The sequence below is a fragment of the Seriola lalandi genome, unplaced genomic scaffold (assembly GCF_002814215.2).
Source record: "Seriola lalandi dorsalis isolate HSWRI2012SDOR001 ecotype SW California unplaced genomic scaffold, Sedor1 jcf7180002054583, whole genome shotgun sequence".
NCBI lineage: Eukaryota > Metazoa > Chordata > Actinopteri > Carangiformes > Carangidae > Seriola > Seriola lalandi.
The window spans coordinates 1,208,282-1,227,762 of record NW_019525136.1 but is presented as its reverse complement, the minus strand read 5'-3'; the positions used below and the strand labels follow the sequence as shown (position 1 = coordinate 1,227,762).

The 19,481-nt window shown below is 41.4% G+C and overlaps 1 protein-coding gene across 1 annotated transcript in view; it reads left to right on the top strand.

Moving 5' to 3' along the window:
- Window positions 1-19,481, top strand: part of ldlrad4b (low density lipoprotein receptor class A domain containing 4b) — a 230,340-nt gene that overhangs the window by 115,372 nt on the left and 95,487 nt on the right. Inside the window, exon 3 of the mRNA XM_023418626.2 lies at window positions 5,348-5,488. Coding sequence (XP_023274394.1) covers window positions 5,348-5,488 — 141 coding nt within the window. The remainder of the gene's footprint in view (window positions 1-5,347; window positions 5,489-19,481) is intronic.

Sequence of the window (19,481 nt, the reverse complement as noted above, 5' to 3'; positions counted from 1 at the left end):
GACCTCTTCTTGTTTGATGGTGTTCTTATGAGCACTTTTATTTGCTTCTTGCTCATTTCTTCATCCTTCAGATTCAAGTATCTGCTAGTCAGATCTTGGCATAACTCGGGGAACATTATTTATCTCGCCGTTCTGCCTGGCATTTTTAAATTGCACTAATTAACCTGTGTGTCTGTTTGTCTGTGTTTGTGGAAAAGGTGGGGTCTGCATAATTCTAGCGGAGGACAGGTTTACAGTTGCCTTGCATTTTTCTGACATTTTTATGCTTTGCCTCAAATTCATGTGACAGCAGAACGGGAGTGTTGCTGGAGAAGGAAAAAAAGGAAAGAAAAGGAGAGCAGCGGAGAGGACAGTGGATGGTCAGAAGATGGAAGAGTGAAATCAAAGACACAAAGTGAGAGGAGGATGGACAGAGGGGAGGACAAGATGGGGTAGACAGGTTCGGAGAGTAATGAGAGAGTAATAGAGCTGGAGAGGAGAGGATAGACACAAGAATAGATGAGACTGAAAAAGGTGGCTAGACAGACAATCAGAGTAATAGATGAGACAAAATGAAAGTCAGAGTGAGGAGAGGACAGGCTGGTCAATTCACTGAGGCTTCACTAATTGCCACTCAGAAGAAGGGGAGAGGGCTCTTTCCAAAGAATGGTCATACTGGTCTGTTCTTTGAATCAGATCTCTTTTCCTGCCTCCCCCACCCACCACCTCCGTCTAGACGAGAACAGGACAAGCTGTTCTTGTTATGGGAGGGAAAAGGAGAAAATGTGCATTGTCACTAGGTCGCTGGCCGCCAGCCGGGCACATCGGAAGGACTCGCACCAGGAACTGCAAGGTGTGTGCGCGTGCCTGCCGCGTTATACGTGCAGGTATCAGCCAATTGTGTTCGCGTGTGTTGATTAAACACAGCTGCTTCCCCCCTTCCCAACCTCTCTAATGAATTTCATTAAAATGTTTCCTTCCACTTTCCCTGTGAAGGATTACTATTTGCTTCCATCTTCCATCTATCGCCTCGCCAAGGACAAAAAAAACAACCCAAAAAGAGACAGGATTCCGACCAGACGTGGAGAATCTGACTGAGACTTGATTGCAGTGGTCAATTAGACCTGTGTAATCAATTTAAGTAATGAGTTTGGTGCAGAGGAGTCAAACTGATTTGTTACTATGGAAAAGACATCATTTGACGGAATATTTTAGAGGGAGTCTGTGCAAATCAGTCCTATTTTCTCAGCCTCACGTACAGTCCCCGTATGAAGCAGGACTCATTTGTGAGACTAAATATGTGAAATGAGTGTGTAAAGAGAAATATAACACTTTGTTGATTTTTTTAATTTCTTTCCATTTTCTGCTGCACAATTTCAGGTCTGTTTCTGTGTCTGTGTCTGTCCTGCCATCCTGGATTGTGCATGTTGTGTGTGATTACCTCATTTTAATTCTGAAGCCATATTTGGACCACAAGAAATGAACATAGTGGATGTGTTCAGATTTGTCTAACCTTCTAGGGGGCCCGAGGCAAAAATGAGCTGATCGTCCCCTTTTCATTACCCCATTCTCTCCGTGCCACGTGTACAGTATTTCTATGCTTGAATAGTACCTGGCCCCGGGATGCCTGCGTGGTGATTTCACTAAAAACTCATTTTAACCACTACGAGCAAAAATACTCGCAATACAACGCATTACCGACAGCACCAATGGTATGAAATGGTGTGCACTTCCTGTCTCTTAAGTGGGTGTCAGAACCTAACAACACAACAAACAACACCAGATACATTATGAATTTGCGCCTGATTGTGCTGCTTGTTTTTATTTGCTATCTTAATATCTGATCAACCCAGTACGAGATCATATCAGTCTAATAATACTCTCTTTTTACCCTTCAATAACAGTTACATGATAATAAATAATGAGTAATGGTATTGTTAAGCAAAGAAATACAACCACTAGATGTCGCCTAGCAACAAAATATAATTATGGGTCTATAATAAGCTGCTGCACAAACAACCTATGGGCTCTTTAATTTAGAGTATGCAACATTTAAGCACAACACTGAAATGACTACATTAGATTTGGAAACTCTTAAAGACAAAACTCAGAGCCAATTACACACATCAAGATCAGTTCTCCATTATGAACTTGCTTCGGCTCTGGAGCACATCTGAGAAAATAACCCCCCCAGTGATGTCATCGGGGTTATTTCAGCATGGAGACCAGTTTATATCAGAACATCTGTTTTACAAACAGAGGACATGGAGTTTGAAAGATGTGGCTGGTCATCATCATGTAGCATTTTGGGGAAATGCTTGTTCCACTAATTTTGAAGCTTGACCACTGAAACAGCATTTTAATCTTGATTAAACTTCTAAATAAATTCAAATTGAATCAAATTAATTCCATTCATCTCATTAAAATGGATTTCTTGAGTTAACAATTTTAGCAGAGCTTGGCAAATATTTTTAATAAACAGATCTTTTTTTTCAACTGTAAACCACTCAAAGACTGCTAAACTGTATTTCCACCGTGCTTGTAAGCATTCACCTGTTCACTGAATGCAGCTTAGGGTTCTGGATCCTGACTGAGATAAGAGAGCCAGGAGTCATCACCATTTACATAAATGTCCAGTCCCTCTTCATAATTAAGCCACTCCAATATAAGCACTGACACTGTGGAGGATGAACCAATCACACTTCATCACTTTTGTTCTCACAACATTCGCTCTCAATAACTAATGGTATTCCATTTCATTTTCCTTTGTTTAGCCAAGTAAAAGTCTTGTTGAACTGTGGAAACCATTGTAGACTACAATGTCTTACAATGGAAATCTAAAAAGACCTGTGTGCATTAGTCTGTTGCCATGGTGCATGCTGGGAGGTTCCCCTTTCAGGAAGTAACAATATAATTTCAAACAAACGGATAAATCCTGTTAGAATTACAAACATGTACACTGAATAAACAACAGCATTATTTCTTTCAGCGTGGCACAGACTAATAGTCAGGATCTTATCCTCTGCTGCTTTGATTGAGACCAGTGTGAGTCCCCCAGTATTATGGAAATGCGATATTAAATTGCTAAAGTATTCCTTTTGGCCTGAAGCCTTGGGGCCCCTGGGATTGGTGGTCCAGCCTTCCAGCCATGAGTTCCTCCCTGGTGTCTTGGGTTTTCATGTCACATGTGTGAAGTCTTTGCTTCTCTTACTTCATCATCAATGTGAGAAAAACAATTTTTCTCTCTTAGAAAATCTATCCAAGGAGAAGATATGCAGTGTTTTTAACAACCCACCTTTGCCGCTTAGTTATTATTTGTCAAAATTTTAATCTACAGTAATAACTGTGTTGGTAGCGATCAATTACAGTTAAGTTTGACAGTGAAACTTTGTGTTTGTTCAGCAGTAGCTTTCAGATGATCAAAAAATAAAAGATAAAGTAAATATACAGCACACCTAATAGGTTGCTCTTCAGGCTACATTATAATTGCGTAGTTCTGAACTGAAGAAGCCTCTTGGATGAGAGAAAGTATCTACAACCAAGTGCAGCTGCCCTCGATCCAACCTTTCATGGATGTTTGAGTTCAGTTTAGAAGACTAACAGTCTTCCAAAAAGATGCTTGCCTCTTGAGTCTCCAGAGGGAGCTGTGTGAGGTCTTATAAATGTCCTCTAGTGATGTCGCTCCACTCCAGTGTCAGTGGGGTCATAAGACTACAAGTCTGAAAATGAAACAAATCTGGGGGTGTGGAATTAGAAAAAAGGGGGTTAACCAGACTCTGTAGCCTGCTCTTCATCTTATTTGACGCTTGAGGCTACATTAGCTGCTAGTAGCAAGACATTTTTCTTTCCTTGTAATTTGGATAATCACCTTGATTATTATTTTTGACTTTAGAGGTATTACTTTTGTGGTTTCATCTTAATCCAAGACCCAACATACAGTATGTATACTGAACATAGATGCTGCCATAAAACAAACAAACCTTCTTCCTAAGCTTTTCTTCGGGTTGTCCATCCGTCTGTCCAAACACACGTCCGCCTCATACGTACGTCTCAGTAACGCCTTGATGAAACTTCTTCAAATTTGGCGCAAACATTCATGAGGACTCAAGGACGAACTGATTACATTTTGGTGGTCAAAGGTCAAAGGTCAAGGTCAATTGACCTCCCAAAACAAAGTTTTGGCCTTGTGAATGCAATATCTAACCCTAACCCTTCAAAGGAATCCCTTTACATTTGGCAGAAACGTTCATTTGGACTCAAGGATGCACAAAACACTTTTTACTCTTTACTCTTTAACTCTTCACACTGCAATCAATTAAAATTTTGCACAAATGGATAGACAGGGATGTAATCTGAAACTAGTCTGAGTGGTGGAGGCAGAAAAACCGCGAGGTGGTAATTCTAGTTTAGAATAAATGTGTATTTGACTGATCCAGGTTTTATCTATTTCCTTATCTTTGTAGAGACCTTCACTTCTGCAGCAGCTGTGGGCTCATTGTGAGTGTAGCTCCAAACCTCACACATCACATTCTGGGACGTGCTAATGTTATGATTAGAGTTCAGCCTGATTATTTCACCTTCGCTTTCACCTGATAGTTGTAATCAGACATATTAATATTTAGCTGGAAAGAAGCGTTTTGGTAATAACCGTGACATGTTCTGGTTTGGGGCTGCAGCACATCAAAGGCCCGTTGGAAAAAGCTATTTGTTTATTTGGTCTTTTGTTCTTTTTCCTGACTTTGTTTCTGTGTGAACTCAACACATTAACTCTGCTTTGTGTTTGAGCTTACAGGTAAAACCACCAAAAAAAAAAAAAAGTCATTTCACATGACCTTGCACATTCTGAGGCATAGATAACAGTTAGAACTTCAAATTACAGCTGTAAATAGCGTTTGAGCGTTTTGTTGTTTGTACAGTTTATCAGCGCTTTTGTACATTTTAGAGTGTGCCTGCTTCCACTACTATTGCAGTGACACCGGTGAATGTGTGTGGGCGTTCTTTTTTTAAATTGTTTATTTTTTCAACACCTCTTGTAAACATGTATTTTTTTATCAAAATGTTACTTTTTTATTTTACTTTTCCATTACTGGCTTATTGTGGTTGTTTTTTGAAAGGCTACACAAACCTTCTCAGTGTTTCCACTACACGAGAAGGACCAGATCAATTCCTTTACCATTCCTCAAAAGCAGTAATGACTTCAGGACCTTAAACAAACAACCTACAACACAACGTGGAACATCAGCTACAATATTTATTTCAACACAGATATTCAGACTGTGAACGCATCTCTATTGAGAGAAGTTGAAGTTGTGCTAACAAATGTGACTTCTCTTTCTGCTTGTCCAACCCCCCCCCCCCTCCCGAACAGAGTGCAAGTTCCACTGCACCAATGGGAATTGTTTGCGTCTGGGCTCGCTGATCTGCAACCAACTGAATAACTGTGGGGACAACAGCGATGAGGAGAACTGCCCCGTGGTCACCCAGCACCCTCCACCTGGCATCTTCAACTGTGAGTGCTGCGGGATAATGCTACACCTCTGCACCTCACACCATCAAACAGCATAGATTCCCTCCCCTCTCTCTCTCTCTCTCTCTCTGTCTCTCTCTCTCCTCGTCTTTCCTCTCTGTTGTTTCCCGCTCTGCTTCTCCCTGAGGCCTCTTTGTAGATCCCCAGTGAGCAGGTGTGATGTGGAAGTTGAGGTGCAAACTGATGGTTCCACTGTCTTTTTTTTTTCGGGTGGGGCATAGCGCTGCAAACAAACTTTCCAGTAGGATGAGTTTTCTTGGAAAGATTTCCTCAGGTTTGAACTTTTGTGGCATGTAGGGAACGGTTGTTTTAGAATCCACTGACAACCTACCCATGACTTGTTGGTTTTGCAGTTGTGCATTACAATATAAATGCCATAACTAATATGTGCACTTTGTGTTTGCCCTTTCTCTAAGTAGAAATAAAGTTGTATAAAGCTCATTACGCATGGCCATGGTGACAGTACATAATCCTGGTAAGAGCCTTATGCAGCAGCTGGAGGTAAATATACCACAAACTGCTATAGGGTCGGATAAAAGCACATCTGAGAAGAACCTATAGGGAAATTACAGGATTTTTCCCCTTTCCATTTCCTTTCAGTTTTTGTTTGAGTCTCTTTGCTGCTTTCATAAGCACCCACCCACCCACCCACCTCCCTCTACCTCCCGCTGAGCAGCACTGTCCAGGGAACAAGATGAGAGTGTTCCCTCGACTCATCACGATCAATGGAAACAGAGAGAGAGAGAGAGAGAGAGAGAGAGAGAGAGAGAGAGAGAGAGAGAGCGAGAGAGAGAGAGAGAGAGAGAGAGAGAGAGAGAGAGAGAGAGAGATAAAGAGTGAGGGTGAAGGACACCAATGGGCTCTGATGGCTGTCTGCCAGGCCACTTTGATGTGCTGCAGTGTTCTCTTTCAACAACTTTTAGGAGAAGAGGGAAAACTTTTTAAAGCAGCAATTTCATCCTTGGCACTTGGTTCCTTACCTTCCCCTTCATCTCTTCCTCTTGCCCCCCCCTCTCTCATTCACTCTGCCACCTCCCTACCTCAAATGTGATTCATCTCCCAAACCCCTACAACCTTGTTTTGTAAATGTTTCTCACTTTTTTCTCTCTCTGTCTCCCCCTCCAGCCAGTGGAAATGACCCTTTCTTTTTTTGTTGGGGAGGCGGGGGGCGGCATTTTCCAATGGATGGAGTCCTGAGCTGGGTGCTTAAATATTTAGCTGTCTAGAGTGAATGTTAATGTAAGTGTCTGCTGCCGGCGTTGTGGAAAAGCTCTACAATGATTCTAATTTTCTGAACCGGTGCATATTTTGTGGTGATGCCTGAGAGACACAGAGAGAGGCAGGGATTGGTGTGGAGGGAGAAAAAGGAAAGAGAAAGAAAAATAAAGGGAGAGATTGCCAAAAATAAAAAATAAAAAAGAGAGAGGCAGGGGATTGTAAAGAGTACAGACAGACAAGGAGAGACCAGGGGGGGTTGGAACTGAGACAGAGGGCCGGGCAGAGATATGGAGGTGGACAGAGAGAGAGAGAGAGAGAAAGAAAGAAAGAGAGGGGAGTGAGGAAGAGAAAGAGAAGAAGGGAGATGGAGAGGGACATAGAAAATGTTTCTGTAGTAATGGAGTTTGCCATCTTGTTGTAGCCGCTGGCTGTTGCTGTGGCAGTGGCAGACAGATGGATCATGAATACTGTCTAGACACACTGCAGCCTGACGCCCTGCACCTCCTCTCCTTCCTCTCCTCTCCTCTCCTTCCTCTCCTCTTCTCTACTCTCCTCTTAGCACTAGGGTGAGAAACAGAACATTAACCTTAAGAAACTTCAGGTAATTATATTCTAGTTTATTTTGAGAAAAGCATCTCATTAAAAATAGTAATGTCCATCTGACGAGACACAGGCTTTAGTGATATTGTTACAGTTTCCACTTGTTAGCATTAGAGCTTTAGAGATTTTGACTTATCCCAGCATGAAAGGCACATGTGTAACTATAGTAACATTAAGATTAGCTCCATCCCCAGTGTCCCAGTGAGCCATTCCAGTTCACCAGCATCAGCTGGTTTCCCTAAATTCAGTGCAGGTATTATAATGTTGCTGTGTGATGTTGAATCCAGTGAAAGCACAGTTAGCATCACCCAAGGCTTTATTTGACCATTAAAGCTTAAAGTCACTCTGTAACTTTTAAAATAAGAAAAAATACATATTTTCGCCCACAAATGAAAACTTAAAATTACAAGACATTCAACGCACCATTGTTCAACCTAATACACGTAAGAGTTTTGCTGCCTCAGGCTTACATGGTCTTGTATGACCAGAGGCTCATAGGGTCACTAATGCTAGCTAATGATAGCAAACTATAAGTAAATATTACTGTATAAAAAACATTAAAAAACATTACTGAGCAGTTCACTCACCTTATGACTGTTCTACATGCACTCCTAAATGCTGGTATAAAAATAACCCAATTTGTGTTTATTTGGTAACGCAGTGCGGGCTGAAAAAAGCATGTTTGGTTATATTTTCTACCCAAAATTGGTAATGACTATGTTGTTGAATTAAAGCTACCAAAAACTGGGATGAAAAAAACACAAAAACTCTGAGTTATCACTATTGCTGGGATTTAAATCACATCTTTTATTTCTTACTTGTCATTTTCTGCTGTTTATGTTAAAATTAAATAACATTTTTTATGAAACGGTGAAACAACATATCACATTAGCTATTAATGTTACATTTACATGTATAAAATTGTATAAAAAAATGTATAAAATTCAAGTTTCTCAAACCAGTCTTTATTGTCGTAGCCTAAACTACATAAAACTGGCGGACTGCGAAGAATGATGAGCCCTGAATTTGGGGTGCATCTTCAATCCATCGCGCTGGGTCACTATATTTCACCAAAACAAACCCAGCAGCCTGAACCCAGCAGTTGGGTAATTAAAATAACCCAGCATTTCTTAGTGTGTGTGTATTACTGGTACAGTAGGACTTAGAATTATCACATAACTGTGCCGTAAAGTCTACGGCATAAGTTATCTTGTTTATTGTATTATGTCTCAGAAACCGCAGCAGTCTTTCATCTCTTTGCTAGACTGAAAAACAAGTCAGTTACATATAGACCATAACAAAACCTTTATATCTTTGCTTACCTTGTAGCAGTCACAATGCCTCGAGTGCTGCGTGGAACTGATTTGTTGTTGGAAATATGCTTCAGAGCACAATGTGGTACCAAAAAACTATAATAAAGCACAAATTATAACTGGATGTTGTTTTGAAACTACCAAAAGTACATAAAAGATACATAACATAAATCAATGGAGAAACATAACTACTGCAGATGCTTCCACACCACAACAGGTTCACTGAATGCTTCGATAAATTCTTTACATGATGTGAGTCATCTGCTATGGCCTTCACATTCACCGGATTTCAACCCAGTTGAACATTAATGGTTGGTTTTGGAGTAATGTGTTAGATACTGCTCATCACTACCATCATCAAAACACCAAATGAGGGAATGTCTTATGAAAGAATGTGTGTGTAGCGTTCAACACACAGTCTGTGACAATAAGCATTGAAGCTGCTCTGGCGGCTCATACTGGCCCAATATTAAAATGTGCAGTCTCAGCACCAGGAAGAAATACATAGTTATCTGTATCTGTAAATATGACATAAGCACCCTTCCAAGCAGATGTTAAGTCTGAACAGCAGTCTCAAGTAGACCTGAACAAGCTTGTAGTGTTGCTGAGTCATCAGTTGTTGCTTCAGTGTAAAACAGAGAAAACACCCCATGTTAGCATGCTAACATCCCAGCATGCTACAGTCCAATATACTCCTAAAGAGATGCACATATGGTTTTGTTTATACTACACTGTGTGGAGATGTGCGTTCAATTCACAACTAAAGGTTTAATAAAATGGGATGATTGTTGCAGTGGAGGACCTGAAGATAACTGTAAGCCTTTTGGCTTAGACATATTGCTGATACTTAAAACAGCTGAACCACTGAAACACCAACTGACAGCACCATGTAGTAGAACACAAACAGAGCAGTATATACTACGTGGTCGCAATTCACCCCCACATGTGCACAGTGATCACTACCATCACTGCAACTTACACTGCAAAAAACAAAATAATCTACAAGATGTTTCAGGTGACCACCAGGCTTCAGGCTGAACACTCTGCATGCAAGGAGGGGTGTGTATCCCACATGTACCCACCACAGGTCATCCCACTGCCTAAGGGAAAAAAGCAAAACCAGATAATACAGTGAGATTAAGTTGGTTCAGGTTCTTAAAAGTAAAAAAAAAAGCCCATAACACAATTATGAACAGTGCAAAAGTCAGACTTTGATGTAACAATATAAAACAATGGGCCATTTGCAACAGTCTAATGTTTGATCCAACTGAAATTCAGTCAACACTTTGACCAGACAGCATTGATCGTTTCAGGCGAGGCAGCTGTCTGGCACTAAATCTGCAAAAAGGGAAAAATATCAACAAGTCAATTATACCAACTGGCAAAAAGACCTCAGTGGGAATAAGCCTCCTCCTGGTTTAGGTAACCTTACTCAATATGGGGCTCTGCTTTAAAGCTACACTGGTAAAGGTGATTAATTAAAAGGTGAAACTGATCCCAGATCTACATTCCTTATCTGAGACTCCACAGCACAGATTAAGAACAAGATCTGCTCAGGTGGGTGTAACCCTACTAGAATAGTAGTACAGTAGAAGCAGTATTCCTGAGAATGTCTATTTCTGTGCTACAACAAATGTCTTTAAACATTTAATTTTGTCGTAGGGAAAATTAGTTGGTGTTTGAATACAGTTAGTAGACAGGTGTATGTCTGAAATACAAAGATCCAAAGAGAGAATTGATATGAGAGAGCGCTCCACTTTCTGCAGACTCTGAGGAGAGAGAGAGAGAAAGAGGAAAATGAAAAGTGACCGTTTGTTCTCAGAAGCACTTGATGGTCTATGAACCTCGCTTTGTTGGGATAAACTTGAGGCTTCTCTGGAACTCGTCTCAGTGAGTTTAACTGTTTTGAAAAGGAAGAAATTATGGAGCTAACTTTTTTGTTTAGTTTTGGTTTTTAGTTTCTTTTTAAATCAAGGATCATGTACAAATTTCACTTGTGAATGTTGTCAATCAATGTAGCGGTGTCTGTTGTTCTACTGTTGCTGCGCATTGGATTTATAAAGTCTGTCTTTTTAACAAATCAGTATTAAAATCACCACATACAATTTAGGCCTGGGTAGCAGAGTAGCAGGGAAGCATTCCCGGTTCCTCTAGTCCGCAAGTCGAAGAGTCCTTGAGTAAGATACTGAACCCCCCGAAGTGTGAGTGTGACAGAAAAAGCACAATGATATGAGAGATCATGAGGTTTGTTGAGTTGATGCTTTAGAAGCGCTAGGTCTACTGGTCCTTCCCATATTTTGAGTTTTGAAACAGCCTTCATTTCAGGCCAGATGTCGGAAATACTTGTATAATCAGATATATTAATAATGTCTCTGCAAGCTGTGTCTGAAGAGGGACACACATTTCTTCACTCTTGGTGAGAAATGTGAGGCTTTATAGGTGCTAGTCCCAGGATTGATGGAGTATAGTTGAAACCATGCCTCTTATGGGGACTATCAAATTGTGAGTGATTGTCATGAAGTTCTGAGAACAGCTGAGCACAGCTGATCACTTCATTCCAGCTGAGGTTTTAAAATGGAGGGTTTTTCCTCTCAGTGGTTATTTGTGAGTTTCAGAGTTGTTCTGAGTTTGTCTGAGAAATTTAAACCTAGAAAACAAGAATATACTGGGAACAAATATTTGGTCTTTATGTCTCAGCAGAATTTCACAGACTAGGAAACAGCCTCTGCGGCTGTGGCTCAGGAGGTAGAGTGAAAGTTGGTGGTGGACTCCTGGTTCCTCCAGTCCACAGGTGGAGACTGCTGCGTGTGTGATAGAAAAAGCTCTGTATGCATAGAAGAAGTACATGCTGTCACAAGTCACATGCTTCATCTACATCGTGATTCACGTCATCCTAAATCTTGTTTTCACTGCACATTTGGCCTTGACTGATACACCAACTTTTCCACCTCCAAAGTGCAAACTGAAAATCTGCGTAAAAGCACCCGCACTTACTCTTCCTCTTTTTGAACTCCAACTTCTACTTACAGGATTTTTCAGATGCAGTATAATAATAGTTCATCACAATCACGGCATCAACACAAAGACAATAGTGAGTAGACACTATCCAGCCTTTTGAAGCAGGGTTACTACACTGCGCTCTCCAAATAGAGAGGAAGACCAATGTAGAGACCTAGGTGATGTTTGAAAGAGTAATGACAAACAACCTTTTGAGGATGTGTGTTCCACTACAGATCAAGGGGTGAAGGCTGCATGCTGCTGTTTCACTTCAGACATGCTTGTCTTGACTCTCTTACCTTGCTAGTCTCCACTGAAGTGTGGTGCAGGGACAGGGAAGGAGACCACAGGGTGTTTTGGGTCGATGGTTGAGCATTTTGGTGGCATCTAGCATTGATTCTCTTTGTGTTGGAGATTCATAACTGTGTGAAGGCTCATCCTCCATCCCAGACTGTCTGAGTGCTTTACACAGAGATGTTGTGTACCAGTGAGAGCTCAGACACCTTTTTCTGATGCAATTAGCTTTATTTTTTTTCATGAGACACACTATTTCTAGGTTGTCCCTTCTTCATTTCTCCCTTCTGGGCTTTAGTTAAGATTCTGTTTCACAATTTATTTTTCTTTTATCCACCTGCATATAGATTCAGTCTGTCAGGACGTTCTTCAGTGATCATAGTAAGGCAGGTGGTTCAAGGATTTTCAAAACAGTTAAGGTAAGAATTGAATCCATTAAAAAAAACTGTATATAAAACTGATTTATTGTTACTTTCATAATCAGCTTTTTTTTTTATGCCTCCGCTCCGGCGACAGTCAGAGCTGGAGTTGGGTTGTTTGTCCGTATGTCCGTCCCAATATCTCAATAACGCCTTGATGTAACTGTTTCAAATTCGGCACAAACATTTTCTTGGACTCAAGGATGAACTGATTAGATTTCAGTGGCTAAAGGTCAAAGTTCAAGGTCATGGTGACCTCACAAACCATGATTTTGGTCTTGTGAATGCAATATCTTGAACTGACAAGACTTTGGTGGTTAAAGATCAGAGGTCAGGGTGACCTCAGAAAACACTTTTTAGCCATTACTCAAGATTTCACATAGCAATTTTGACATAAATTAATAATAATAATAATAAACAGAGATGTAACCTGAAACTAGTCTGAGTGGCGGAGGCAACCTACTGCAAGGCGTTAATTCTAGTTTTTGGTGAAAATAGGTCCTGCTGCGTCTGAAAATGAGGTTGTTAAGCAGAGTTTATGAGTCCTGGTGGTAATTCTTCATCATATGTGGGTGACCCCTGAGGATAGATTGATTAATGAAGCTTCAAAGCGACTGACCAAAGACAGTCTTGAGAAATGAAGGGGAATTCTGATGGTTTTGACCACTGTGGCTGCTGTTTGGCAAAAGTTCTAAATGCTGTGTCTCAATTAGCGTACGTCCATGTTAACACATGCTGTATGGCAACATGCAGTGCAGTGCAAGTTCCCGTCTGGTTCACTCTAAACGGTCAAAAAGTTGAGTGTAAAACAATGTAACACTTGTCACCTTCAACTGTCGCCATCTCTTCACGTAGCAGAGGGGGAGGGACCACCAAGATGTTTTCAAACTGTGAAAACCGCGATCGAGGAAGGACGAAGTGCCGACGGCACAGATGGCAGCCTAATTTCCGGCAGGTGGGCGATAACTGTGGTCGCATGTTGTGATCGTCATTTCCGACGGGTTCTCAATGGAAGTGTTTGGTTTGGGACAACACTAACCTGTCGAAATACTCGCACTTTTGAGATTGTGATACACAGCAATCCACGCACAGCAACAGTCTTGATACAATAAAACCAGACAGGAAAGAAGAAGACGTGCATAGTAGAGTATGGCCACTCTTTTCGCATGAAGGTTTCAACATCATGCACCTTTTTTAAAATCTTTTTACGTACCGTCACTGAAGTTTTAGCTAAGTGCTTTTTGTTGTCTGGCCGTGTGACATGGCCACCACATTGGAATGGTTTTTTGTCTGGCTCTTGAGCAAAGTTTTACTTGATATAGCTGTTATTTTCGGACATTGCACGGTAATTTGGTGTTTCAACCTGAAGAGGGCCTGGCCGTTTATGCTGTGACTGAAGCTGGCACTATTTATCAGATCAGCTCCGTGGCCATTCCTGTCCTAGTGTTGGTTACTAGGATTGTAGAACCATATCATCTTGATTTCTGCTCTCACCTGTAGCCTGTGCTGAAAAGTATCTGAAAAGCATTCTTCGCTCGTCCTCCCAACCCGAGGCTCTACAGCTGTCTCTGTCTCAGTTTCCTCCCTGCTTTCATCACTTAAACTAATCTCATACTTGAACAACTCTCTCCCTTCTCCTTTCTATTTTCCCCATCTTCCCCTTCCTCCCTTCTTTTCCCCTCATCTATTTCTAATTCTCTCATCTGCTCTGCCACCATCTCTTGTTTTTTCATCTTTCTTTTCATCCAGTTTGGACCCCAAAGCCCATGTTGGGTGACTTGCTGTGTAATTAGGGTGTCAGTATGGTGGAGTCTCTCTCTGTGCAGCTGTTGTCATTGCCTCGACTTGATCTCCACTGCGACTCAGAGGTCAATTAGGCAGAAAATGAATGTAGCTGCAGGATGCTGCTAATTGAATGTGCAGTTGGGTTTAGGCATTGATGGTAGAGGGATGGATGATAAGTAGATCAACGCTGTGGTGGTGACATGTCTGGGGAATTGTCTGTTTGTCTGTACAGTGCCTGCATGTGTGTTCGGAGCTTTGATGGAAGTCTACAATAATTTTTTTCTACCTTCATCAGGTGCTGACAGACATTTCCATTTTCATGTGAAAATTTCACAGAAATTTCGAATTTCAATCTAATTTCAAAACAGAAACAGAATTCTAGCTACAAAACATCTAGCTAGTAAATATCTGGGTATCATCTCCTGTGTGCAATGTGCAGATGTCTCCACAAGGATGACACAATCACTATCCTATATATTTTGAAACTGCCATACAGTGACACTGTTCTGGTGCCAAATTCATTTATGGTTATATTAATACAATAAAAGAGGTAAAAAAAATCATTTGACTCATATAAAATACATACATGGCAGCACATACAGTACCATAGAAGTACAACTGCAGAGGTTTTCATTTTTTCAGCACAAAACAGCAAATTCTGCAAGCCTCATTTTTAAAAGTTAGCATTTTCACAAACACAGTGTATTTGGATCTCTAAAAGCTCTTATTACCATCTCTCTTTTTCTTAATGTTTACAATTTGTCTTGCACTGGTTGTGTGTTCTTTGTTGTATATTTGTGTGTTTCTATGTGCCCTTTAAATTGCACCCCTGGAATATAAAATGTATTGTATTGAACTGAATTGATATAATAACTGTAATTCCAAAATCAGCCAAAAAAAAAAAAGTTTCTCTTTTTTTTCTCTCAGCTTTAAAGTTCCCAAATTTAAGACTTTTATTGTGAAACTTATGCCTAAAGTATCCATGTTTTGAACTATCCTTAGACTGTGCAGTCATAAATCTACTGAGGCCTCTGACAGGTGACACCCATGTCTAACTTCAGTTAACCTTGAAAATGCCTCTGAATCCCACTCTCTTTACTCAATATGAAGTTGTGTGTGAGTGTTAGAGCGCACACCCTCTCAATAACTGCTGTTTGCTTAAGTTGGAACCACGATGCTAATGACGCAGCCCCTCTTGTATCTAAGTAACACAGCATGTCTTAAAGGCACATTTCACAGTTTCGACTGTTGCATTACAATAGAAATATACAAAACTACAACAAATGCCTTTGAATCCCATTCTCATTGTACTAAATATGAAGTTGTGTGTGAGTGGTAGAGCGCTCACCCTCTCAGTAACTGGCGTTTGGTCAAGTTGAACCCACGATACTAAGAAGGCACCCTCCCCTTTACCTGCACCCACACACTCCAGACCGTATTGACCGTATTCATCGTATTCTCCGGAACATGAAGGCAGCTGAGGTCACATCCACATAACTGATGATTAATTATGTCTGTATGTCATAAGTATGAATGCAGTGTAGGACTGAACGTGTCATCTTGTGTGTGTGTGTGTGTGTGTGTGTGTGTGTGTGTGTGTGTGTGTGTGTGTGAGAGAGAGAGCGATAGAAGGGAGAGGGCTAATTAAGATTCAGGTTGGTGAACTTGTCCAGTTGTTGTCCTCAGGCTTTCTGCTGAGCAGCCTGGTTTCCATGTGGTTAGAGGATTGACTCTGAGGTGTCACAACATGAGGAACATTGAGTAAAGCTCTGGATAAACATGTTCATCAGGACCTCCCTCTCCCTTTCACTTCCCTCTCTCATTCTTTCTCCCTATAGTTGCTTTCATCTGTCTTTCACTCTCTTTCTTTGTCTCTCACCCTCTCGTCCTAAACCCGGCGGCCGTCTTTGAAGCCTGTTTAATGGTTTTTTTGTTTTTTTCCGGCAGCGCTTAGGTCAGAGATGAGTGGCGTCTGGCTCTAAGTCTGCTGGGCCAGTTAAAGCTGACAGCAGCTGCAGCTGCTTAAGACCCCGACTCCCATCACCCTTGTCACACCACTGCTTAACGGCAATAACTTGAACTCCTGTCCTTCCATATGGTCAACTCCAAAGGCAAACCACCTATTGAGTGAGGAAGGGGTGAACTGGCAGAGGTGCCTGAAGTGATTGTTGAATCCTTTTTGGATATTCATGAGGGTTTAACATACAGGATGTGCTTGATTTATTTTACTTTGTGAGAGACTGGTCAATGTTGGAGGACGGTGGAGTGTCTAGTGGATTGAGTGCACTCAAAAATATCTCCAAAATGATGCACATTTCCAGAATGCCAACCAAGAAGAAATAGGCTTATGTTGCTTGAATGTCATTCATTGTTGAGAACATTGAAGGGTTTGGAGAGCATTTCATAAGCTTGAAGTGTTTTAGGATTTTTCTCAATAGGTTGCCATGTGTTCTGTAAACTGAGGGCCAAACATAGGTAACCAGAGAGCATTTTTTAAACAGCGTTAAAGGGGCACTCCACCATTTTTACTCATGAAGATTAGTACTGCAGAGCCTGTGAAAACAGTTGTATGCTGTTCTCTGTGACTCTGAGAGGAGCTTTCTAAAGTCTGATAGTGTAAACCTTTATCACGTGGTAGGACACGTATTTTTCAGGCTTAGCCCTTAGTGCAGAGTCCGACCTGTTGTTTTTTAAACATGTCATCACCTCTCTCTCTCTCCCACTGTGACAATAATAAAGGCACAAAAGCTCAAAAAAATTTTAAAAAGTAACAGTTTATCAGGAAATCATCAAAGTCTGTGATTGGGTTTTTCATTGGAGGCGGATAGGTTTTCCATTGATATGTGATTAAATATAGATTTCTATGCCTCTGCAGCGGCGACAGCCAGAGCTGGAGGCATATTGTTTTCGGATTGTCCATCCGTCCGTCCGTCTGTCTGTACGCACGTATGTACATCTGTCTGTCCCATTCTCGTGGACACGATATCTCAGTATCACCTTGACGGAATTTCTTCAAATTTAGCACAAACATTCACTCAGACTCAAGGATCAACTGATTAGAATTTGGTGGTGAAGGTCAAAGGTCAGTGTGCCCTCATAAAAATCAATTTTGGCCTTTTGAACGCGATATCTTGAGAAGACAAAAAGTGTTTTGGCGGAGGCATACAATGCGAGATGGTAATTCTAGCTCCAGATTGTAGTATCTAGTTCCACTACATGATTTTAAAATGTGGACATTTACCAGACGTTTACCCTTCAAAGACGGCACTGAGTTGCATTATCCCTATATCCCGGCCTCTGTTGTTTTTTTTGACAACTCTTTTTAAAATCTGAATCTGGTGAGTTAAATCATTGGAATGCCTCGTTAGTATCAATGTGTTGTTCATCATCACCACTTATTCACAAACCTCTCATCAAATAAATCCAATCAAACACTAAACACAACGGTCCTGCCACCCCAGAAATCTTCAACACATCGGTGTTGGGTGGTTGCGGAGGGTTGAAATTAGAGAGCAACATTTGAGTCACAGGTGAAGCTGGACTTGTTACTCAGTGGCACATGTCCGGTGTGTGGGTCTACTTAAGTGAGCATCGTTTACATTCCAGCGTAGATGTAGGATGGAGGAGTTCATTACCAGCTACCAGCTACCACTGTAAGAAAACAAATGTGTTGCGATGTTACTGTCCAGCCGGCCCCCACTGAGTCGTTAGTATGCATAACAAGCACACTCCGGTGAACAGGTCGAGGTTGGAGGTCAAGGGTGAGTGGAGCTAATGCTTTCATGCTCTTGATTCAGCTCCTCTTGGGTGTAATACCCGCCTGTCAATTTGTTTGAGCTGCGGATTTACATAATGAATTTATATTAGCCAGTGTTCTCCACACACTCTCTTTCACTCCCCTCTCTCTCTCTTCAGTTTGTCTCTCTGTCTCTTAGTGTCGCAATTACTCCCCTCGCTCTCTCCCTCTCTCTCTCGCTCTCTCTATTCCCCCTCTTTTTCTCCACCTCCCCACTCCATTCCCCTCATCCTCCTCTCATCAAGTTTACCAAGTGCTCAGAGATCAGAGTGTTTAAATGCAAACGAGCTTCATTTCCAAACTGACGCCACAGCCCAAGTATGCCTCGCATACAACAGACTGAGCCCCGCTGAGAGGCTTCGACAACAGATGGATGGATGGAGATGATGGAGAAAGAGAGAGAGAGAGAGAGATGGAAATGGAGAGAGGAGTGGGGATTCTTGGAAGTAATGTGAGTATAGAATAGGATGCAGAGCAGCAGGGCAACGGAGCTCGTAGGTGTCGGGCGCCATTGACATTCCTGCCAGAGAAGAAGTGATGAACAAGCCATTGTGTTGTTAGTCATAACATTCCTTTCTACGTAGTATTTTCCTTCTGTAATATTATACACTAATATTATACACAGTGCTGAGACTGTTGTCACAAAGCTTATTTTCGTTTGTGAGTGGAGTGCTGCTCTGTAGTTTGTATCTGAGCTGTGTAGTTTCTGATGATTCTGTATATTACTGTAATGCATTCATTGGAAATAAAAAAAAAGGTGTTCATCATTTCAGAGTCTCAAATGACAGCAGGGATGTGGCCAATTTGGGAAAATAAAAACCCGTCACCGAAACCTTGTCAGTACAGAGAGCGAGAGTTTGCATTAGCACAGTCGCTAACTTCTGTGTCAGCTACTGCCAGTTACAAGCTAACAAACAACATAACCAAGTAACTACACTTACAGTTCTGATACGACGTCTAGTTGCCGATTTTGGTCACAGTAAAGCACCTGTCAAGCTAGCGCACACAGCGCTGATCTAGATTTCTCAATGAGGAAGTAAGAGAAGATGTGTTTACAACCCCAGTTTTTTTTGTTGTTTTTTTTTGGGGGGGGGGACCAAAAATATAAACAAAATATTAATCATAGCATAGTATTTTAACATAGTTAAAAACATGTCTGGAGAGGAACTTTAAAAGCAGAAATAAAGGATTTTTTTTTTCTACATCCCAGCAAATATTTTAGAATTTGTTATGTGAGTCACCACGCAGCCCCTGATCTGCCCCACACACATGGTTATCTATCACTTCTTTTCCTTCTGACTACTCTGTTTGGGAAATGTGTGGCCATTCACCTCTTACCATCAACGCACACACACACACACACACACACCTGACAGTGACAGAGGCCTTACATCACTGTTCATGAGCCGCTGTAAAACTACCCTGGAGGCCCTGTGTGTGTGTCACAGTGAGTGTATAGTTCACTAACATGCCTTGTAGTGAGCTGCTTGTCCCCTCCTGCTCCCCTTCCTCCTCCTCCTCCTCCTCCTCCTTTTCTTTCAGTCCCTCCTACT